The sequence below is a fragment of the Brachycentrus maculatus genome, unplaced genomic scaffold (assembly GCF_059751285.1).
Source record: "Brachycentrus maculatus isolate JH-2025_06_01 unplaced genomic scaffold, ASM5975128v1 h1tg000514l, whole genome shotgun sequence".
NCBI classification, from domain to species: domain Eukaryota; kingdom Metazoa; phylum Arthropoda; class Insecta; order Trichoptera; family Brachycentridae; genus Brachycentrus; species Brachycentrus maculatus.
The window spans coordinates 36,193-62,765 of NW_028281260.1; the positions used below are offsets into that span (position 1 = coordinate 36,193).

At 31.1% G+C, this 26,573-nt stretch overlaps 1 protein-coding gene across 1 annotated transcript in view; it reads right to left on the reverse strand.

Moving 5' to 3' along the window:
- Window positions 1-1,555: 1,555 nt before the first annotated feature.
- The window catches only part of LOC148301799 (putative G protein-coupled receptor Mth-like 1), a 193,626-nt gene continuing 168,608 nt past the window's right edge, over window positions 1,556-26,573 (reverse strand). The window contains exons 3-6 of the mRNA XM_088272670.1: window positions 14,334-14,518; window positions 7,592-7,730; window positions 3,841-4,012; window positions 1,556-3,173 (exon numbers count right to left, since the gene is read on the reverse strand). Of these exons, the coding sequence (XP_088128796.1) occupies window positions 2,988-3,173; window positions 3,841-4,012; window positions 7,592-7,730; window positions 14,334-14,518 (682 nt within the window). The 3' untranslated portion in view covers window positions 1,556-2,987. The remainder of the gene's footprint in view (window positions 3,174-3,840; window positions 4,013-7,591; window positions 7,731-14,333; window positions 14,519-26,573) is intronic.

Here is a 26,573-nt window from a genome sequence, read left to right on the forward strand (position 1 = left end):
GTATTGCTGTTTTGAAATATTACCACTCATGGTAGGATTAAAACTTTTAAATATTTGTAAAATATGACTGAAAAATAAAACATAATCTGACATTTGAAGACTCCGAGAAAAATTTGAAATGTTTATCTACAAATATAATTTCACCCTTAATAACTAAACATTCGTCTGGCGGACTACGTAATAAAAAACGTGAAACTTATCAAAAGTATTTATAAAAAATAGGAACCGGTTACATGGCACTTAAGTTTGGTTTATTAGGAATGAATGTAAGAGACATTTAACAATAAATCACTATTCCGCACAGCTACTACATATGTCAATATTGTACGATCCACAAATGACATTGTATATACAAATATAGTTTAGTTATATAGGGTCAAAGTAAATCAGTTTTGATATTTTTGAAGCCAATGTCTTTATATTTAAAAACACACTAAGGACGGGTGTTTTTTACTAGCTGGCGACGGGATTTGATAATTATGTACATATAGTTAAGACCTTAACAAAAATATTGTACTTATTCATATAAAAACATTAAATATGTAATTCCTTCTCTTCTGAATTTGAAATGAGACCAGTGCAAAAGGTAAAAATACCCTTCCCGTACTCAAGCATCAATTGACCAAACAGGTAAAAGTACCTTTCCTGTCCTTAGTGTGTTAAGACTTTTTGACTGCTCTCTCTACCTGTGTAATCAAATTTATTTCTGGCTTCATCTTTATAAATATATGTGTAAATCTTTCTTGTTAAAATTTTTAAATCTCCTGAAGTGATTCACCAATTGTTTTGAAATTTTGACACAATGTTGCACTCAAATTCATAATTCATAATCATAAAATTTTTACCCAACATATACGTTGAATTTTAGGTTATCTATGATTTTGCACGAAATAAATTAAATATTGAATAAAAAATAAAATAACTCAAAAACAGCCGAGTTTACAAGAACTCACTCGGCAAGAGCTACATAAATACTTACTCTTCGCTAAACAGCATCGGTGGTTCTGTAATTTTCATGCGGGACAGCATGCATTTATCTAATAAATCGACTAAGAATATCAGAGGATCCTCGGGTTGACTAATTATCACATGTTCCAAAAGAAAATCGAGCAGTTCCTTTACTCTGTGTTTACTCAAATATTTCTCACAGTCTGATTTTGTACGTAGAGGTTTTATTTGATTCATTTTGAAATGTCAAGAGACTAGTAAAATTTTGGCAGATGAAATTTTAAAAATAGAATAATTGTTTTACTTTTTCACAATCCATTTTCAAAAATATTTTGCGGAGAAATTTTATTTTATAGTACTTACTTTTATTTTATTTTAAATATCCTTATCTGTGTTGTCCTTAAGTCTTACTCGCAATAATAGAATTCAGTAAGCGTCTGGCTGCACTGAGAGCCCAAAGAGACTTCACGCCCAATTTTTTTTTTAGAATATGTACTGAAAGATTCTTTTTATATATATTTTTTTAACTCCTTATCTTTCAATAACACTTTTCTTTTGGATTTAGTAATTTCATATAAAATAGAAGGATAGTGAAATAAAATTGGTAAAATATCTTGAAAATAACATTTATTTATTTTTAAATAGAAGTTTGGCAAGTTTTTTTTTGTTTTTTTTTTTATAAACTTTGCACATTGTCACTACTATAAACACATTTAGCTATCTGTTAAGGTAAAATTTAAATTAAAAGAAAAGGAATGACCTAAGAAATGCAGGTTTCTTATAATTTGCCGAAATTGGAAGTTTGTATAATAAAAAGCTTCAGAAGACATTTCTAAGTAATATCTCCAACAAAGAAATGTTTTAATACTGAAAAATAAATAAGCTACGGCAGTAAGAGAGTAAATAAAGCCATTCATAGTTGACACTGAAGTAAAGCTTTCTTATTTAGTATAAAAATATTTTAAATAAGCAACAAAAATTACTATAAATTAAAGTTGCCCTTTAAGTCATCGAATGATGTTGTTTTTCACGAGACGGGAAAAACACAAATTCAAATAAAAGCTAAGTCTAAGTATCGTTGTTTACACTTTAAAAGTAAGCCTAAAGATGACTAAAACTTCTATAACATTAAAGAAGTCAATTATGATAATCAAATAAACTTGTACCATTAAATTATCAAAATATCTGCACATTTGAAAATGTGCATACTAAAATCATATATTTACAATTAATATTACAGGTAAGTGTTAGTCAAAACAATCTAAACATCTTATGTACACGACTTATATAATATATAAATTATACTTACAGCTTCAATGCTGTTATTTTTTGTTTATCACAAAAAATAATTCATCTTATGCAGGATACAATTTAGCCTCATAATATTCGGAGCTGCTATTTGAAAAGTAACATTTTACATATTACACTGATTCTACATTTTGAAAATCTGCTATCTTGTTACTATTCGAATTTGTCCATATAAAAATACACCTAACATCTATCCAACGAGACATTCACTACAACATCCAATTGTTAAACCTAGATATATTAATTATTTTTAAATCTTAAAAAAAAATGCTTAAACCATTTTTGTGACTCAATTATTTTTTTATGGTTACAAATATTATGAAAAAAATGTTCAGTATAATTTGTGCACGGAATGGTTGAGATTTTAACTATAATTTAATAACATTGAATTAAGTAGCTAAAATACTTTCTCTTACAAATTACAAAGCTCGGAAATGAAAAAATATAAATTGTGCAATGGTATTTACGATTAAATCTTAAGTATTTCAATGGTTGCATCCCTTATAGATCTGGTTTACTTTTGTCCATATAATTGTGCCAAATAATGACTAAAGCGGAAAATAGTTTTATGCAATGAAAGTACACAAGTCTTCGAGTCCGTTAATTTCGTGAGTATTAGAGCTTAATCCTAAAAATGATGGGATAATTCTACAATGTTTGTATTTCAATAAAGGATGATGCTTTGGTTGGCTAAGAATAAGTCTTTAAATTCTCCTACGGCAGATAGGATTTTAACACACTGTCTCCATGGGTATTTTAATGTTGGAATTATTGGTGTTGGCTATGGTGTTGTTGGTGACGGAATCTCCCATCGAAGGTAATCCTTGCGAGGAGGAATTCATCGGAGCTCCAGTAGTGTTGGTAACGTTGCTACGAAACTTCTTCAGGCACCACAACTTCTTTACAGCAGCCCAGACCTGAGAGAGAAAACACAATTAGTTAATGATGGGTAAATTTTGTAATAAAATATTTAATTATTATTTTGATAAATTTCTGCTAAAAACTTATTTATTACACAAAATCCTTATATTTGGTGCAGAATAAAACAGGACCAATAAACTCTAAAGCTTCTAGATTTAGAGGATTGTCTTAGAGGTAGGATAGTAAGGGAAGATAAATGTGAAAAATGCATCACAAACACCCAGACCAATGGAAAATATTTTTTTTTACAATTTAAAAATAGTAATATAATTCAAATGTAACTTTGTTTTAAAATCACTATAAATATTTTGTTATAACTCAATTATAATGTCTACCGATTTCGAAGCTAACCGCTTCTTTATCAAGACTGCAAAATCATTTACTGTATTTATTAGTTGTAAATTAGTATTAATTGCCTTTTTAACCGTAGTAGTAGTAGGTAGACATTATAATTAATTTAGCGTGTAATATATTTAGACAGATAGCATTTTAGTATTAATCAGTCTTGATAAAGAAGCGGTTAGCTTCGAAACCGGTAGACGTTATAATTAAGTTATAATAAAATATTTATAGCGATTTAAAAACAAAGTAACATTTTAATTATAAAATGGAAAATCACAAAATTAGTGCTTCAAATATAAATTATAAAATAGTGATTGTTACCTGAGGTTGGCATCCAACTACGATGAAGATGAGAACTCCTTGGAGAGCGTTGATGAGGTCCGTGATGTACCAGACATAGTTGGGGCCCCCGATGGCCCACGAGACGACGTCAGCCACCCAGGTCACTCCCATCACCACCACTAGCTTCATGCAGACCCTTCCCAGGGCGGCCCTGCAAGTGGAAATAAACACTTTTTAAAATACTACAAAGCGACATATTAAAATATTAAATTAGATACAAATATATTTATATATATTTATATATATATATATATATATATATATAATATATATATATATATATATATATATATATATATATATATATATATATATATATATATATATATATATATATATATATTTATATTTACATTTCCTTACAAAACATTTATTTTTTAATTCTTTCAGACTCTTTTCATTCTTCATACGTTCAGGCATCTTATCAAACATTTTCAAACCCTTATATATTAAACAATTTTGCGACTCGGTTTTTTTCAACAATGGCAGTCTTATTTTATCCTTATTTTTAGAGTAATATGTTCATGACAATTTTTGTTTAAAACTATTTTATCCTTAAATAACAGTAAATAATAGTAATAAAAGTATTTATTCAATATTACCCTGGACTGGTAACCTGAAGCGGAGGGTTGATCACCTTTCCTTCATGTGTTAATAATGATCAAGATAACACTGCGTTTATACAATGCAGCGCCTTATGCACCATGAGGTGCGGATAAGGGTTAGAAGAAGAAGAAGAAGAGTAAAATAATATCTTAAGGCTGAGATCTCAAGCTTGGCTAAAGTGTTCAAATCAGAATCCCCTCAGCCGCGGTCAGGGCTGCACTTGTGTCTACACCCGATTTTTAAAAACAATTAAATTAAATATTTTTTTTGTTTTTTAGAATATGTATAAAAAAATATTTTTATAATTTTTCCTTACCTCTCAATATCTCTTTTTTTCAAAACCATATAATTCTTTTGAAGAAAATCTTATTTTTTCAATGCAAAAACGGTATTTTAAGACAAAGATCAATTACGTAAAATGTTACCTGGATTCAGAGAAAATTAAGTTGCGACTTGACGAATACTGAACCCTAAACCGTGGCTTGATTAGTACTCAAATTCATACATCACTGAACCTTTGAAATAAAAATAAAAAAATAAGAAGACCGTTGATTTTTTCACATAAAATCTTAGAATAAACCAGACAATTCCATGAATAACAACAAGATAATGAATATAAAATAACTCCGTAAGTATGTTTCATTATTTAAATCCTTTTATAAAATAGGCTTATTGTTGAGAAGCAATATTTTCCAACAACCGAAAATTGAGATTTTGGTAAAAGTTTGAAAGAGGGTATTACGTAAATATTTTAGTCAACTTTCAAGTTCATCCTGTGCCGGAAAGACGGAAATAAAGTATAAGATTTGCAACATTTTTACGTACAAATACGCAATTTACAATATGCGGAGAGCTACGAAAAGTTGTAAAAGTTTAAAAAATAAAGTTTGAACGTAGTCCTTAGTCATTTTTGGATTTGTAATTGCTTCGCTTTCGCTGTCGACTCTAATCGCTCAAGTATTTAAGCGGTAATTATTCTTAGAAATGTCTGTCTATTAACGATGAGAATAAATAAATTACCTATTATTGTTTTGACGATTTCCTCCGTCAAAGAATACCGCTAAATGAGCCAACATGCTAGACTGTTAGTGGGTAATTAAAGTCAATAGAGAATTGAATGGCTACTCGGAGAACTGAGGACATACGGGAAGGATGGGAATAGCCGCTAGGCCTGTCTGTGGTCTGTTCTTTACTTTGAATGTATAAAATAATATAATGTAACTAAGTAGGAAGCTTTTGTTGGTTTTCTCTTTGAATGGATGACAATGGCTGTAGCCACATGAGACGTATTTACTCGTAGTAACCACAATTTGTGAAATTCAAAACATACACGAAATAAGATACTATTTTCTGTTAAATTCCCTTGAATTTTTTATTTATTTTTATATTCTATTCAGTAATGTCGTTAAATTTTGATATTGTAACAAAAAGGCAATTATTTTCATTATTTTGACAAGTATTTTCCAATTCAACGAACATTGATAGCCATCAAACAAAATTACAAAAACTGACTGCAAAAGAAGGCCGTAAATCTTTTGTTTGAACGAATTTCGTTATATATCCAATGAAATAAATAATTATTCAATTCAACAAATTTGTCGGAAAAAATGTTACTGTGAGGGTTGCTACTTTTAACTTATAAATATTCATTCATTCAAACCCTTATCCGCACCCCAATGGTGCATAGGGCACTGCATCATATAAACGCAGTGTTATCTTGATCATTGACACATGAAGGAAAGGTGATCAGCCCGCCGCTTCAGGTACCAGTCAAGGGTAATATTGAATAAATATTAGAGTGAAAAAATCACTTATATTTATTTGACCGTCCCTGGGAATCGAACCCGGGACCTCCAGTACGGTAGCCGAGCGTGCTGACCATTACACTACGGAGGCGGACTAATATTAATCCAGAATCGTTTAAAGTGTATATATTAATTTTCAAACATTATGTTGGTTATGCAGTTTTTGTTCAAAACCCTTCAATTCAATGTCGTAGTAAATAATTGTTTTGAGTTAGAGACATGTCCTTTGATGTAGTCACCGACTCGCATAAGGAATTGTAGAGACTAATATCTGTTAATCGTATATTTCATCCGAAGTAGAACGGAAGAGGCTAGTCATTTCCCTCCGTTACCGTTTTAAGGGTAGCGAGTATCCCTACCCTCTACAAACAGTTTAATTTCACGCTTCTTGGATTGTCCCTGATTTATTCCATTGATTTCCCTAATCCATATACATATATGCCATATGTATGTAGCAGTATACAAAGTCGTCCAAGTGAATATTATTTAAACGTGTTTGTAGAATCTTCGAAGACAAAAAACAATTGTAATAAAAAATTTATATTATCCACTGACACTTCGTGATGGAATTGCATTTTTAATTTATTATTAGATTAAAACCAATATGTTTAGCTTTTCCACTTTTTTTTCCACCAGTCTGATGATGTCGGTAACGACGAAACCCGGTCGCTGGTCAAATAAAAAAGTGGAAAAGCTAAAAATATTGGTTTTAATCTAATAATAAATGTAATAAAAAAGTGAATATTTATCGTCGCTCTACTGACTAACCGTCGCGACTGTAAAATACGTCAAACGTACATACGACGCGTCGTATGTACGTTTGACGTATTTTACAGAACAGTGTTTTATGTTACTTTTTCTACTACTACTCATTTCACCTGAAAAGTAAACTATGCTATCCGTAGCGGTTTGTAAAAATAAAATAAAACATTTTGCGTTTATTAATTATCGTCTTTATTGATATAGGTAAAAATGTTCTTGATTCGTTCATTTCGAGATTTAAAAAAAAATTAACATATGTTAAACAGCGAATAATACAGATTATACTTTGTGATCAGATGCATGAAGTATGCATGAAGAAATATCGGTAAAACGAACTTTCAGCTTTAACGGACACCCCCTCCCCTAAACTAGTCCGTTATATCAAGGTTTAACTGTACAATGACAGATACAAAAAGAGCTTAAATATTCGCATACGACCTATTTTATTCTTAGCTACCGACCGAGGGAAAATAACACATTTAAAGAAATAGGTATTTACAGATGAATAATTTGTTGTGTGCGAAATGAATAAATAAAATATAAACAGTAAACGTTACCTTTCAGTTGTAGATTTGACGTCCTCTCTCTTCCAGAGTCCACAAGTCAGTTGCCTGGCAGTAGAAGCAAACAGCATCAGGTTCACGAGGAGCAGGAAACCAATCGGCCCGAAGAAGAATGTCAAGATTTCCATGTCACCTGAAGAGAAAATATACAATATAATATTCAACTCATCAAAAAGAGTAAAGAAATATAGCATAATGTAATTTGAAAGCTCCCGCCACGTTCTCAGGTCTGGTATCGAAGCTCTTGGTTTCTTCCATTTGGACCCATCCATTAAAATAAAATATTTTTTTAAATCTTATATCGGTTAAATACCGATATAAGATCATGCAGTTTTTCGCAATCAAATATATTTTTTAAATATTACTAATGCTTTCAATATCCCTTTTACTATCAGCGGGGCATGTAAGTTAATACTTACTAGTGTGTACAATCTACCACCATGTTCTTAATACCCAGGGTGAGTTTACTGGAGCTGTCTATGGTTGGATTGGGAAAGCTTTTATTTATCAAAGACCCTTTATTTGTATGTATGTATGTATGGTCTTACATACATATCTTCCTAACCGGATTATTTTACACACTGGGAAACGCCAGAAACATGATTATAGCTATAGATGATAATCTATAAGCTACAGCTTGATAATATAGAACAGTCTCTACAATAGCTTCCGCGGCATTACAATACGGCACTCCACTTCCCTTTAGACTCAGCCGGTTGACGAAGTTTTTCATCTTTCTTTTTTTATTTTTTTTTTATTTATTTAATATATTTACATTTTTAAGTATAACTAAATACATTTTAAACATTTATTCATATGGAAAACTTTGGTATTTCGATTCGCTGTGCCTCTCCAAAAAAGAGACTGAGCTCTTGTTGAGACTGATTCTTCTTTAAAATATTTATTTTAATCTATCATTATCATCTTCATGTCATAATCCACATCTGAATTAGCGCCCTTGAGGTAGTATTTTACGAAAATAGCACTATATAAATTATCCTAAATTATTATTTTAATTGTTGAGGATACACAAAAACGCTATTGAATTTGTGTATAATTAAAATGTAACATCACTATAAATATTTTATTATAACTTAATTATAATGTATACCGGTTTCGAAGCTAACCGCTTCTTTATCAAGACTGATTAGTACTGTAAACATTATAATTAAGTTATAATAAAATATTTATAGTGATTTTAAAACAAGTTACATTTTAATTATAAAATGGAAAATCACAAAGTTAGTGCTTCAAATATAAATTATACAATTGAATTTGATAGCTCCGCGTAACCTCATTTGAACACTCTTTTAATAAATGCATTTTACTGCCATTAAATTTAAATTCTCTGTCTGCCTCCGTAGTGTACTGCGTTTATATGATGCAGTGCCCTATGCACCATTTGGGTGCAGATAAGGGTTTAAATTGAAAATTGAAAAAAATAAAATAATAATAATAATACACCTAATTATAATGTAGGTATTCAATTTTGTCCGCCTTCGTAGTGTAATGGTCAGCACGCTCGGCTACCGTTCTGGAGTTCCCGGGTTCGATTCCCAAGGGGGGTAAAATAAATATAAGTGATTTTTTCACTGTAATATTTATTCAATATTACCATGGACTGGTACCTGAAGCGGAGGGCTGATCACCTTTCTTTCATGTGTAAACGATCAAGATAACACTGCGTTTATATGACACAGTGCCCTATGCACCATTGGGGTGCGGATAAGGGTTTTATTATTATTTATTATTATTCAAATATCGCAATATGGTAACATACAGAAATTTTCAGTGAGTATTGATTTTTACTAGGGTACTAGAGTTTAGGAACCAGTATATGGTAATTGAAGTTTTAATATATGTATGTAAGTTTTATAATAAATATTCTTATATTTGAAATACATTAATCAATTATAATTTAAATTTAAACGCAGATTTCTAAATTCTCAGAAAATGTAAAGGTTATAATCATAACTTACATAAAAAGTAAATATGGATATTTATACGGCTTTAAAAAAACCTTACATGAAGTTTGTTACGAATGAATATCAAAATTTTGTTTTTAATCTTACTCAGTTCGATTTATTCAATATTATTATAAAGTTATAATTTTGATTGTTATAACCTTTCTTGGTTTGATTTTTCTGATTCAAGGAATACTTTTTGTTTTTAATAGATTTATTCTAAGAAAATTTATAAATAGTCTTAACTGTAATATGAAAGATTACATGCTATTAAGCCGACATTTCTTAAAAAAAACTTTAATAAAAAGACAGCTATTGTTTTGTGGATTAATTACTTTTTTAACACGCACGATTTCTTCCTTAAGGGGTACTGCAACCAATTTTAATATGTACATATTTCGTTGAGCATAAAACTTTACTTACGATTTTTTTTTTAAATAAAATAAAATACAGAAAGAATTAGTAACTATGTAAAAATCAAACAAACAATGATTATAAATATAATAAAACAATAAATATATAGTCTATTTAATTTATTTTATTCCTTTTATTTTATTTGGCCAGTGACCGGTTTTCGTCGTTACCCGGTCACTGGTCAAATAAAATAAAAGTGGAAAAAAATCAAATAAGTTGTTTTATTATATAAAATGCAGTTCCACCAAGAAATGTCAGTACAAAACATAAATATTATTTAAAAATCTTGTATCAACATAAAAATTAAACACTTGTGCAAGACCATTTTTAGAGTTTATGAATTTAAACACGACTAGTTGAGTCGTTTTTCATATATAATTTAATAAATGTATCATTCTATATAAAGTATTAACTACATTAAAAAAAAACCTTCCCTATCATTACTGTTCTACCTGCAGACAAACCTCTAAAATTTGGGACTTTGCGGGTTATTCCTTTATTTTTATTTTTAAATACAGGTTAAAATACAATATCTATTAAAATACAATGTTGCGGTGCCCCTTAAATGAAACGTTTGTTAATTACCTTTTTTGTGTATGTATAGACACAGTTATTGAATAGATCATTAGAGTTTATCACAGTTATTTTACCATAATATAGGCTAATGAGTTGTTAAAGATTACGGAATAATGGCCACAGTTTATTTTCTCCAAAAAATACAGTTAGATATTGTACTCCCTTCATACTAATGCAAGTAAGTAATACAATACACACGGAAGCTAAGCGGCAGTGCTAGTCCCAACACTGATGTATGAAAGTGAAACAAGGAATTGGCAAAAGAAGGATGGAACCAGAGTAAATGTGAATGTGTAGAAGAAATGATGTACAACCGAGTTAAAAACCGGCCAACGAAAGGGGTAGAAGAAGAAGAATTAGGCGAAATCCTTAATCAGTATTAGGGGAGATAATCTCATATAAAGAAGGCAAATAACATGAAGAACGTCATAATATTTTTAGTGTACACATTTTTTTTTGACAAATTCTGTATTTGCTAGAGCAGAGTTATTTATATGAAGATTTTTAAACTGATATCTCAAACATAGGTGAAGACGATCTTTCCAATTGAAGCATAAATATAATTTCCAAAATTTGAGTAGTGTGATTTTAAATCACGGAATGAATGGTTAATGTTACACAGTGTATAAAATGATCACTTAAATCAGACAATGATAGGTGACCTCTGTGATTCCCCAGACTCCATATTTTTGTTTGAGATATCAATAAAAAAAATCTTAATAGAGAAATCGTGAAAATTCTATATTTAATAAAATAATAATCGTTTTAGACAGTATTCGGTGAACAGAAATTCGTTACAAAGAAGTTTAACCGTAGGTACTTTCTTTTGTAGGCCCATCTATAGTGGTATGCCCAGGTAGGCCTGCGCATGGCCTAGGGTCTAAGGCACCTCGCGTTTGAGCAAAAAACTAAACAAACGGCCACAAATCTTACCTCACTTGTATAATAAAAGTATCAAGACAATAGAGCACTTAATTCCATAAATCACGACGAACACCCAAATAATGAAGAGTGTAATGTAATATTTTATTGCAAATAATTAAGGACAAGTGGCCCAATTTGTGTCGAGTAGAAGATCACGTTGTAAATAACGGAGGTGGGAGTAAATTGTGCCTCTCAAATCATAAGTGACGTAATTATCTCACTGGCTCATAAATATCATTTGAGTAAGTCAGGCCGTTTGCTAAAAGTGATAAAAATGAGTTGCAATTACGGAGTTCGCGATCCTCCGCAGATTTATCTGAAGAGTTGATGCTGTGAGTTATTGATTCGTATTAATATAACACGCAAGTGCCGTGTTAGACGACACAAGAGTCATTCAGACGGAATTACAAACACGCTTCTTTAACGAGATAATATTTTTCGAAGTGTTTAATTTCGTCGTTTTTATTTAGGGGAAATAATGTATTAAATATTATTGCTTCGTAAATGTATATGTATTCTGCTATCAAGCTTAGGCGGAATGGTGAACGTTACATAAGTATATAATACATAAGTATATAAGTGATCCCTTAAGCTAGCCGATGAGAGGCCGTACGAATAGTTAATCCCTAAAAAAAACAATATTTCTTACAATTTCTTAAACTTTAAAATTGTTTCGATTCTGTGAGACATCAATAAATAATCGAAATAATAGAACATAGGATTTATGTAATTGAAATTGTTCGCGTTTAAAACTTTTAAGATTTATTGGAATAAAAGGAGCTTACTCTACAATACTACAAATTTTAAAAAATGTCTATTTATCATATGTGTATTAATCTCACGAACATAAATACATACACAATAACTCACACAATGATAAATATTAACATTTTATTTGCATACTTTCCTGGTAATACAAAACTTTTTATAACCAATCCTAATATTTATTTGTCATACATATACTCGTATATATTTTGCATTTTTTTATATATGTCATGATCCGTTTTTACGTAATTCTAATCCATTTAATTATTATTTACAATTCGTGGATTGGTTCTTTTCTGCGTAGCGCCCAACAAATGTCAACTAACGTAAAGTCTTAAAATTCACAGTGCGCGAAAATGTCCTTTTGATTATTATAATATTACTAATATCCACATTTTAAACGCCTTTAGAAAATTCGTCTAACAGAGTAAAAAATATTTTGCATTATTTTTTAATAAAATATGTACAAAATACATGAATAGTATTATGAAAAGTTGAACCCGAATATCGCATACTACGCGACCTGATCAGTAGTAACGACGAATTAAAAGAGGAAACATTCTAACGATGATTACATTAGAATTTTTATCGAAGGGGAAAACTCAAAAGTTGAACGACTTTCTCTTTTTCGCATGCAGTCTAAAATTTATGATTTTCATTTGCGTTCATTGTATTGTGGTTGGAATTCTCCAAAGCCAGTCAGTCCAATTTCATAGAAGTGAAGCGTGGGATCGCATTGTTCTGCTAAACAGTAAACGGTGAACACGGTCTCAATTACTAAATATTTTATCAATTTGTTTGTGAAACACAACACTCTGTGACATATGCAGCTGACGAGTGACCACATGGCCTATCAATTTATGAACGTACTCCGCTCAATGGTTAGCGAATGCAAACAGTGCTGTGTCAGTATCACACATTTCGTTCAGCAGACCGCCACTAAATACGAATAAATTCCTTGAATTATTATTTGCAATTTGCGAATGGTACCGGAAATGACAACTTTGTAATAAATGATTAATCTTTATTTTATGCCGCCTACCCAAGTTTTGTTTACGTCAAGACATAGTCATGATCTATTATATAATATGTATTAACAAAACATCTCGCATTCAAACAAATAAAACCGAAGACGAACATGTCATACTCGTACATACTCTTTATTAAAATAAAATGAGCGTTTAATACATTTTAATACTAATATCATATAAAAACCTAGATAAATTGAAGATAACTACCTATTTCGTATAGAGATTTATTTTATTTTTAGCTTTATAGAAAAAGGTGAAAAAAAATTGGCCAATTCTATCAATTTTTGGTTGCAAAATCTGTAATACCCTTTATTAAAAAAAAATATGAAATTGGTTTGGAAGTGCGACAATTCAACATTATATACGACAAAAAAAATTAAATACTTTTATTTGTAGCGCTGTGAATTGAAAATTTATAAGTATTTGTTTCAAAAATTAAAAAAATGCTGATATCTCAGCAACTATGCTACTTTACTGAGGACATTTTTTGTTTTATGTAAGCAATGACTAAATCTGCCACCAGTTTCCAATTATGATAAATGATAATTTTACAGATGCCTGTATAGTTTTGAGTGTAGTAGGTATCTTTATTTATTGTTTCTGATACAACTTCCGACTTAAGAAGTTCATAATTAAGAGAACAGAATATTGAATCAGTGATGCATTTATTGCTTAACCCCGCTAGGATAAAAAAATACTATTATTATAATAAATATAGTACACTGATGTAAAAGCCTATATAAATTACGACGAGATAATGTTTGCTGTGTGAATTCATATGGATAAACCTATGTAACGTTTACATTGTCAAAAAAATATAAACAATTTTTTCAATCTAATATTTATTCAATATTACCTTGGACTGGTACCTGATCACCTTCCATTCGTGTGTTAACGATCAAGATAACACTGTGTTTATATAATGCAGTGCCCTATGCACCATTGGGGTGCGGATAAGGGTTTGAAAACATTTAGATTGTAAGTGTGGGATAAGAAAAAAGAGAGAGCATGCCAATAAATTAAAGACACAACACACTTGTGGAGAAGATAAAAAATTGTTACCATAAAACCAGCAATTCCTGACGCCGAACCTTGGGCGGAGGAAGGGGCGCAGTGGATCCGGCGGCAGTTTGTCCAGGATGGCAGCAGTGCCGGCGATCAAGAGCGGAATCCCCCAGGCAAACACTTCGTAAATCCTCAACCTGCAAACTTCCTGGCGCCTCTCCAAGCTGGTTGGTCTGAAGTCACTGTAACAAAAAAATACAAATATTTGATTTGTGGTCAGTTTTAAAAAGTTAGAAGTCCCGAAAAATTTGATGATGGTTTGAGGCAGTAAGTAGACTTCAACTTTTCACAGTTTTAGAACCCTTCTGGTTAAATATATATTCTTTCAACATATATTATTTATAATTCGCCTTAAGGTGAATTTTTTTCATGAGACTACTAAGCAGAGATCATATCCTATATCTTCTCTCCTTCTTCAAACCCTCGTCCATACCCTATGGTGCATAGGGCAATGAATCATAGAAACGTAGTGTTATCTTGATCGTTAACACATGAAGCAAAGATGATTAGCCCACCGTTTTCGATCCAGGATAATATTGAATAAATATTAGAGCGAAATATCACTTATATTTATTTGACCCCCTCCCTTGGGAATCGGACCCGGGACCTCCAGCACGGTAGCCGAGCGTTCTGACCATTACACTACGGAGGCGGACAATATATTCTATATACCATATTAAACATACTTCCACTCGTAGATGTCTAGAGTCTAGAGTCTGAATAGAAATCTTGCCTTCATGTAGGTAACGATCAGGTTAATACGGCGCCCTATGCATCATGGAGTACGGATGGAGGTGTTTATTTTATGCATAAGCGTTGAGAACACATAATGTCCTTATTACCGTGTTACAGGTGGCAGTAAAACACGTGCCATGAAAATAATTTGATTACATAATCTCCGGAGAAATCAGTGGAATGTCGTGTGAAGATTCTCCCAGGAGAACATAAAATGATTATTGTGTAATCTCTAGATATTTATCTAATCTCGGTACCAGTTTAACTATAGCCACGTTACGACATTTCTTCCCAAGGCCGGAGGTGGTCTCGGGTCTCCTTGGACCCGGATACGATTTCTTTTCTCGATTACAGTGAAAGTGTAAATAAACTGTAATGTATATTGGAGAGAATAAAAGAATATCGGCTCCGGCTATCCACTATCCATATTAAGGATATTAAACGTGAGATTTTACGGTTCGAACTTTACCGGCAGTAGACGGTAGTAGTAGACGGCAGTAGACGGCAATAGCGGACACATTTTTAGTATAGGTGGATCGACGTTCCGCAATAAAAAGTAAAAATCATGTAGCGTACGAAATTAGTAGATAGCGGAGGCGCTGATAAATGATACGATATTATTAATGGATAAAGTATGAAACTGATGCCATACTTTGAAGTCACGTAGCAAGATTTCATCTCACCAACAGCTTGCGATTAAAATTTAATTTTTGAATTATTACGATTCATTTTTTGAATAAAATCTACCTACAACGAATAAAAGAATATTGCGAAATACGTAGTATTTAATTTTTTGCATAAAGTAGTTAATTTTTAATTAATAATTCCATATAATACAGATATATCTCGGAATTTACGTAAATAAGTTTTACAACGTACGGTTGTATTGTACAATGACAGCCCTCTATATTATTAAGGTTCCCAGATCCCTAGACGGTATTATTTGGCATAATGGCATGATTATGATTATTTCAAGCCACAAAAAGTTCAATAAAACTCGCTACAATAAAAAACATTCCAAGCTACATAAAACGACATGTGAAAAGTGTGGTGTGAAAAAGAAATGTCTCATTACGTCTCACTAAACTAAACAACTTAAAAAATGATAAAATCTTACTAATTTTAACAAATAAAAAAAAAAAACAAGAATTACAATTAAAATATATCTGATAAACACAAGATTTCACAAAAATTAGACCAAGATCCGCAAAAGGCCAAAAAATATATTTATTGATATTTCAACAGAGATATCAATAAAAATAGGAATTTTGATATTAGCCCCCTTTGTGGAGTTAAATCCAATGTTGGTGTAAAAAATAAATTAAAACACACCAAATAGGCTGTAATTTTTTTACTATACATAGTTGAACTTAATGTACATTTACATGTAATTAATATATCAAAACTTTACACTTAAAGAAACACGTGGATTGAAATTGGAATAGTGTATTAGTTAGTCCGTCATACTGCGTTGACATGCATTCGATTTAATTTTTAATCAATTACCTAGCCACTTTCAGTTAAAACCATTGCATCCATCTTTCGTCTTTGTCATACCTTTGAAACGTAAAAGTCTACACAAATAAAATAATAGACTGAAAATATTTTCGGAAATCATAAATTGTTAGAACCACTCGAAAAACTTAAGTGCCTTATAATTATTAACATTATTTGATCATAAATGTAGAATGTTATTTCAGTACTGAAATAATTATGAAATCTTTTGTAATTTGACATTTTTCGACTAAATAAATTGTAGAAATTGTACCATGTCTTTTGAAGAACATATTTGATTTGTTTTTTTTTTAAGTCATGCGACTTGATTGAAACATGGAGAAAACGGTAACAGCGGTAACTAATTTACAAGATTCAATCTAGCGGGTCCAATTATTTCTTCCATCTTAGTATTTACCCGGCAAAATAAGGTACAATCTACCGTAAAGTGGGTTTGCTGGCAAATGCCTCCACTAACAATAATACTAAAAGCTTTTTTCGGGAGCAAAGTGGCACTAACGCCGTGAAATCGTGGGATAGTAATAAATATGTCTCTAGACATTGGAAAATCAGGCACTCGTCACCTGTAACAGTCTATTTCTGGCCGAGGAATGTTCACAGGGAATTCATTGTTTTCTTATTTGGTAAAAATGGCTACGAACTTGACACGAATGTGTGAATTAGTTTTTCAAATTCTCTCAGTGGAGTGAAAGCGTAAGTGGGCTACACAATGGGAAACTGATTGCCTCAATAGGTCGTTGGAAATACGACACCTTATGACGCAAAGAGGGAAAATTGAGTTTTCTTCTAATTCCTTCTTCAATTCTTAAAAAGGTCATTTTTGGATATACGCTGTACGTACGAAGTATTGGAATTACATCGGATCAGCAGAAGGGCAATAAAAAATTCTATATACTTCCCATATATATATATATATATATATATATATATATATATATATATATATATATATATATATATATATATATATATATATATATATATATATATATATATATATATATATATATATATATATATATATATATATATATATATATATATATATATATATATATATATATATATATATATATATATATATATATATATATATATATATATATATATATATATATATATATATATATATATATATATATATATATATATATACATATATATATATATATATATATACATATATATATATATATATATATATATATATATATATATATATATATATATATATATATATATATATATATATATATATATATATATATATATATATATATATATATATATATATATATATATATATATATATATATAACTAACTAACTAACCATCACGCCGCTTCCCCGCAGGGGTAGGCAGAGAGAATAGAGCGCCACACCACTCTGTCCTTGCAAACATTCTTCGCCTCTTCCACGTTCATGCATCTCCTCATACATACCCGCCGATTGTTACGACTCCTAACCTGACCACTTTCAAGTATTTGGCATACCTGATCGTGCCATGTTTTTCTCGGTCTTCCTCTGCTTCTTTTCCCGCTAACATTCGCCTCATAAATTTGTTTTACCGTTCTTTCCTCACTCATTCGTTCTACATGTCCAAACCATCTCAACACACCTTTCTTAATTTTATCGATAATGCTTATCTCAGCTTTGCATTCTTTCCTTATTTCACTATTCGCACATCTATCATACATCGTTTTGTTACACATTCTTCTGAGAGATCGCATATATATATATATATATATATATATATATATATATATATATATATATATATATATATATATATATATATATATATATATATATATATATATATATATACACGTAATAATAAAATGTTTTTTTTTTTACTTATTTGTTTTACCTAATTTATCATAATTCCACATCTTCAGTATTCTTGCAACCCTTTTAACTTAAAAACAAATACTTTACTTTTCGTATGGCAAAAAGTACAGAATTCTCTATGCCGTTGGGTTCAGATTTTTTATTTTTAATTTCGATAATAATAAAAAACCTTCAGTACTCTGTATAATTTTATAAATATGCATAAAACTTGTTTGTAAATTTTTATTGAATGCACTCGAGCTATCCATCGTATGATTTGTCCTATATAATATTTTCTATCATTGCACTGGACTATATGATTATATTATACTATGAATATGAAGTAAAAATAGCGTCGGGGTCACGTTGGATTGTCCTCACTTACAAAACTATAGCGAGGCGTCATAATAGATGGTAACGTTGTAATATTTCACAATTTAATGCAATTTGCGAGTGGAATAAGCGCTAAAATTCACTCGGGACTTTCGCAATTCGCGTTTTGCCTAAGTGCACTCGAAACAGAGTTTAACCCGTAACCGACAGAAATACGTGACATTTTGTCTCATCCCTACTGTTAGTTAACGATAACTGGACAGTTAACAACGATAGTTAAATCTGTGAGGGTCGGTGGTACATTGTATAGTCCTACATAAGTCCTAAGAGGCAAATTGCGGCAGAGCCAGGGACGTTTCTCAACTAGCACAACTGGAAAGCTTCTAATTTATTAATTATTTTTAAATATCTGTCATTTCAAATATTTAAAAAAAAATCCTCAGCATGATGGACTTCATATAACTATATGTATAAATAAAAGATACACTTATTTGATCCGTATTTATTATAAATTAAATCAGATTTCTAAAATAAAATTATCGTCATCGATTAAGCGTCAATGTTATTTTCAATACGGAATTCTATAAAATAAACGTCTTGATAATCATACATAAGTACAGTATTCTTTTTTGGTATTAATTATCAATTATTCTAAATTAAAGACTAATAATTTCTTCTTTAATTAGACATAAATTGAGATACGATTAATTTGGCATCATTGCAGTTATTTTCTACAATTAACAATTTGAAAATCAACTGGTATGTAATTCAAGTACATACATATATGAAACATAGAGCAACATCTGTTGTGATGATTCTGTGGTCCTTTTCCCACTATTTCGCAGGTAACCTTCTCTTTTTACAAATCTACCGTCAGTTAATTCCTATGGAAACACATTGCGAAACACAGGTCGCCACTGGGCGGAGACAAGTCTTGTTTAGTGTCGAAAACCGAGAAGAATCTGTGGGACAATTCTGTATCTTTCTAGAACCACAAGTGGCTCATTAGCTGCTGTCTCGTGAGAACATCCAGAACATCTCCGGCCATACAAACTACCAGCTAGATCAGTGGTTCTGAACCCTTTTGAAATCAGGGAGCACCTTTGATCACAAGGAAAATTCGCGGTACACCAAAACTAAAGATTCAAAAAACATACAAAGATAACTTTTATTTAAAATGAAACCGATTATTATATTACGGACAAGTTAAAAATTATATTAATTTAAAAAATACATAAAAACACGAAAACTCTGAGGAAACTTTTTGCGGCGAAAATTATTTAATGTGACACTTGAGCGTGTCGACTTTTGCGAATTTCAGCGATATGAGGTCTAATATTCGATATAGCTACTCTCATTTCATCATCCAAATTGCTAAGCCAAGGTTCACAAATCAAGGGTCACAAATCCTTTCAATGAACCTACCGTTGATGGAGCACCGTCTGTTCAAATTCCTACACATAACTCCCGTGATATTTTCAATTGTTCTTAGTATTATGATAGTATCATAAATATACTGACCGCTTTTGTGAGGTGAGCGCACACAACTTCACTTAGCAGGGGTGCTGTCATCTAGCCATTATATTTGCAACTTAAATCGCACAGTAAATGAGTCAACATTAAATTTTAAATATCATAATTTCGCAGAGCACTTGCAATAAGCTCGCGTAGCACCAGTGCTCCGCGGAACACCGGTTAAGAACCACTGGGCTAGGATACATACTTGAAAGCCAAATGGTAAGAACTCTTACGCAAAACCATACTTCGCAGATCGCAATATTTAGATTTTGAGAATATACACGGAACGTTTCGGAAGAATCTAAGACCAGACCAGAAATTACAAGTTTTCTCGCGATACCTTGAATTTAACAGCTTTGATGTCAAAGGAAGTTTATATCTTCGGAAAGATATCAAAACATTATTGTTTACGCATCGACAAATTAAGTCATTAATTACTAGTATAAATCTATCACTTTGGCATAGATGCTGAAGTTTACTTGATAACTCTAAAAATAACAACAACGAATACCGAGGTATATGTTTAAGTTAAAATTCAGAACATATATGTAGAGCAGCAGTTATCAAGTCTTAGGCCAATCAGTAGTCCAGAATTCAATTTCCGACCGAGTTAACGTATAAATTTCAACAATTGTATGTGTATAATTTATATTTGAAGGACACTAACTTTGTGATTTTCCATTATAAATTGTATGCGTGTTTAATATTATACCATTAAGTATATTCAACTATTCTTTAAAACAAGCTATGAAAATACATATTACATGGCTATTTAAAAATTCGTTCTCTCAGACAAATGTTCGGAAAAACAAAGTTCCTTGGTTGTTTCAAATATTACTTGTTTTGATTCAAAATGCGTTCTCTCTTTAACCAATGTGCGGCAAAACGATGTATGATAGATGTTTTAATGGTGAAACACTTGGCATGATCAGGTATGTCAAATACTTGAAAGCGGTCGGGTCAGGAATCGAAAAAATTGGCGGGTATGTATGAGGAGATGCATCCTATGGCTAACGATCTGGCATGCTTAGAGTCCTTCGTAAAAAAAAATTGAAGCTTCGTCTCAAGCTGAGACACACACACAACACATAATTTTTTTAAACATAGAGACGATCATGATAATATAATAAGTGTAATCAGTTATCATAAAAATCAGACGTGTCCAATGAACGTTTCTCGGAGTCAACCATAACTTTTTTACATTAAATAGGTAGTACCATTAGTTTTGGAATATTTTACAGTGCCACAAAAGATCGGTTCCGATGAACTGAATAACAATAAATGGTTAATGTTCGGAATCCGTCGTAGTACAATGGGACGTATAGGTGATATAAAATCATAAAACGATCTGATATTTTACATTGTGTGGCTAGGAGCTTTTATGGCGGACGAAGAGACATTATACTCTTTCGTAATATATCAACCGGTGCAATAAAGGCCACTGTGAACATTAAAATGCAGACGCCTCGACTCTACTTGAAACCACAGCTTTTTTCTTAATTTTTAATATCGTGCAAGTGGTTACAACTGGAGATGCTACAACGACAATTTGTAATGATTTAGTTGATAATAATGGCCAATAAATTAACGTGAAAACCAAAGGGCGATCAACAGTTGACGATTTTAATTAGCTTATAAATTAATGCGAAAACATAAAGGCAATTAACAAAATTAATATAATTTATTAAATTGGATATTGAATTTTTCATCCGGATGAGATGTCGATTTAAAAGTGTCTCAACTTGATATGAAACATGCATAGTTTTTCCCTTTTATATGAAATGGCAATAAACAGTTTACAATTTGTAATAGTTTACTTGAATTAGTTATATGTAAGTAAATTAATAAAAAACCCTAAAGGCGAACGACACTTGAACTTTTTACTTAGCTTACAAACTAATGTAAAAATCTAAAGGCAATTAACACTTTATAACCCTTATCCGCACCCAATGGTGCATAGGGCACTGCATCGAATTGACGCAGTGTTTTCTTGATCATTACTTACACAAAGGCAAGGTGATCACTCTTGCGCTTCAGGAACCAGTCCAGGGTAATATTAAATAAATATTACAGTGCAAAATCACTAATATTTATTTTCACCCCCCCTGGGAATCGAACTCGGGACCTCCAGCACGGTAGCTAAACACGCTGACCATTACACCACGGAGGCGGACAAAACACTTTACAATTTGTTATAGTTTACTTCAAGTTTTTTTTACTTAGCTAATAACTAAATGTGGAAATAAAAAGTCTATTAACAATTTAACTGTTTGCAAAAAATTTACTTGAATCTTGAATTGCAAGTTTTGTAAGCAAAATTGTATTACTTATGGTGTACGTAATTATTGTAACATTATATGTTATATAGCTTCAATTCATTCACCATGGCTGAATAATAAATAATCGAACATCCTTATCGCCAATTCATTTAAGTATGTTAAAATATCTTGCATAGCGTGTTTTTTTTTGTTTAACAAAAAAGGTTGTACCCAAATTGCTTGGGTTTTTTACGGCTTTTATATTTCTACCTGCTCCAGAATCCTTAAGGATAATAATATTTATCACTACCTACAATCTTTCGATCATCTAATTGGGGTCTTCGTCTTCATCCCAAATATCGTCCGCTGAGGGACGAAACATATCAAGCCAGCATATTTCAGACTATATGTAACGTATATCAATATGTTGTATATACTTATAATTTTGAATATTTTCTTTATTAGATATGAGTTTTGTACTGAATGTTTCTTGGTGGAACTGCATTTTTATAGAATATAATAATTTTTAAAAAAACTACATACTTGTTACTATATTCTATAGAGTATTGTCTTGTTGAAATAATGCACATTTGAAATGTGTTCTGATTGATCTGATCGTGCCAAGTCTTTTTCGGTCGTCCACGTTCTGTTTTCCCTCTCACATTCGCCACATATATTTTCTTAGTCATTCTCTCGTTATCCATTCGCTCCAGATGTCCATACCACCGCAAAGAACTCTTTCTAATATTTTCAATTATTCCTCGTTCAGCCTTACATTCCTTTATTATATCGACGGTCAGGACAGAAGAGTGTGGCGTTCCATCCTCTCTGCCTACCCCTGCGGGGAAACGGCGTGATGATAGTAGTAGTAGTAAAATGTGTTTCTTTCAAATTACACATTTAAAATTTACTTCGCAAAACCACTATTACATAATAATAGTGGTAATTACCAAGAAAATAATAATATAGTATGTAATTGTATTTACCAAGTAAAATTTTAATTAAAAATAAAACGATATTATCATAAAGTGACTGCCGAATTAAATGATGAAATTAAAATTTCACTGCTGAATCCGTATTCTAAAAAATCGTGAGTATATATATATTTTTAATTATTCATATTTTTACACGCGTTCTCACACTTTCACCCACAGATGCACTTTGCAAATTCAAACTTGAACTCTAGTGAAAACTTTGTAGGTACATAATTAGAGTAAAGAGAGAAATATATTTATTTTATGTTATAAGGTCGGAATATTTGGTATGGATGTATGAGAGAATGCATGAATGAAGAGAGGAAACAAAGTGTTCATAGCAAATACATACAAAGTATTTTAACGATCAAAACAAATGGGTTTTCGTAACGGCTTTGCCGCTTAGATAAAATAATTGCAGATTTATACGTACATATAACTTTAGATCATTTTATTTGTAGTGTTATTATCTTGAAGCTGAAGATTATATTTTTTAAACTGTGATTCCGAATTCGTCACGGTTACTGCGTGTATTAACTCGTAGGAATACAGACACAGGTAAATAAACCACGAGGAACACAAATACAATCGAATTAGTTTGTATCGCAGGGTTGTAACCACCGCGCACATGACAAATCGCTCACTCCTTTCAACAACGTCATAAATAAATAAAAAATTGATATTTCAGGAGATCGTTTTTAACGTTAAAGAATAAAATAAAATGTTTTAAAAATAAATATCAAGCCACTTTTTGAACTTTTTACTGTGCAACAGATCTTTTTACGTAAACCTGAATGTTTTTTCTCTTGAGAATAGAACGTACCGCCCTGTCTTCGCAAACATTATTCGCCTCTTCCACGTGGATGCATCTCCTCATACATACTCGCCGATTGTTTCGACTTCTGACTGACCTCATTTAAGTATTTGACATTCCTGATTGTGCCAAGTTTTACTCGCTTTTCCTCTGCTAATTTTTCCATACTACATTCGCCTCATAATTTTTTTTTCACCGTTTTTTCCTCGCTCATTCGTTCCAAGTGTTCAAATCATCTTAACACACCTTTCTTAATTTCATCGATAGTACCTATCTCAGTTCTGCATTCCTTCCTTATTTCAGCATTTGAACATCTATCATAAACCTTTTTGCCGCACATTCGTCTGAGAGTTCGCATTTTCAACCCTCTGGATGCGTTCCAACTGACCACCTTCACGTGGACATCGATTTGTGTTGTGCGCATTTATTGTGGGCGCATTTATCGTGTGCGCAGTTGTCCGTATACCTGACGCGAGAGGAGGCGGTAACTTGTTGCTGGCTGTTGGTTACATAACGGCTGCATTCCTCGATAGTTTGACGCAGGAATCGACATCATTATTGGTCGAAGGAATGTCATGCTTCGGACGGCTTTGTAGACTAAAAAGATTGACAAATAATGTCGAGGACAATTTTTATTTGCTTTGTTGTCTACTCTACCTACTTCTTACCATGCTTTATGATTAGATTTTAAACATCCCTTATTTTAAAATTTTATAAATATTTTTTAATCTTATAGAGTTTAAAAATATGAAATATATATATATATATATATATATATATATATATATATATATATATATATATATATATATATATATATATATATATATATATATATATATATATATATATATATATATATATATATATATATATATATATATATATATATATATTTATATGTATTTCAATTAGATATAAAATGGACAATGCTCGATAACATTATATCTTGATTTTTTATACAATTTTAAGAATCTGTGCATCTCAAGGGTGTAGTGGTTATAGCGTTAGGGTACCAAGCAAGAGGTCCTGGGTTCCATTCTCAGGGAGAAGGAAGGGGTAAAAATACAAGTAAGTTTTATTATTAAAATATTAAGCTGATCATAAGACTGATCACCTTACCTTTATAAATTATCCGATCAACTTAGCATCAATTTGATACAGTGTTCTTGATACAATTGAGCGCGCATGAGGGTTTTATACATTCTTTGTTCTCTCTCTATCTGCTTACCCCTTCGGAGAAGCGGCGTGAAGGTTACTTAGTTTAGTAAGATACTTTTTTTTGGGTCAAAAAAACCATTGAAGCCTTAAAAATCTGGATCAAGTATACCAATGCCCTCCATCGATTATAAAACAAAAATTACTGTACATAATTCATCCAATTTCGAATGAATATTGTACCTGGACTGATTATATACATATCATTGTATGGACGAATTGAGATAGTGAGTAGGTGTATACGTATCAAGATATGGAAAGTGATTTATTAAAATCCCGTTCATTTGACTTGATTGAAAAATTCCGTTATTTATAGAGTGATGTGAAATCATTTATTTAATTAACATGAATTAGAGTAATGCAGTAGTTTCTCTACTCGCACTTCATTTGTGATTTAAAAAAAAACACTTTTAGAACTAAAGATCAACTTCATTTATTTTACTAACACTACACACAAAAAAATATTTACTAAATTCATTCTGCTTTTAAAGATGTTTCATGATATTTTAAATAACCGATGTTTTTATTTCAAATTGTTTTTTTTTTTTGCATTTGACAATATACATATGTTACTAACACAAAATACTTCTTCTAATACTTAACCATACCCAATAGTGCATAGGTCACTGCGTCGTTTATAAGCAGTATTATCTTGTTCGTTGAATACGCCTAAGGTGATCAGCTCTGCGCTTAAGGTACCAGTACAGGATAGTAAATAATATAATTATACGAGTGAAAAATCACATATATTTATTTTTACCCTTTCGGAAAGTGAACCCGAGACGGCGGCTTAGCGAGCTAACCATCAAACTACACAAAATACATTTTTACATAGACATAAAAAATCCCACAAAGGCATGGCCTGTGTGTGAGAACAGATTTTATTTTAAGTTTTAATAAAAGCTACTAGAAGAAAACGATTTATTTTTTGTTAGAAAAGTGATAATTAGAATATCAATTTTTTTTTTCATTTTCATATTATTTATTCATAAAAAAACGATTTAAATCTGTTATGACTTCATTTATAATTTAAATAAAATAAA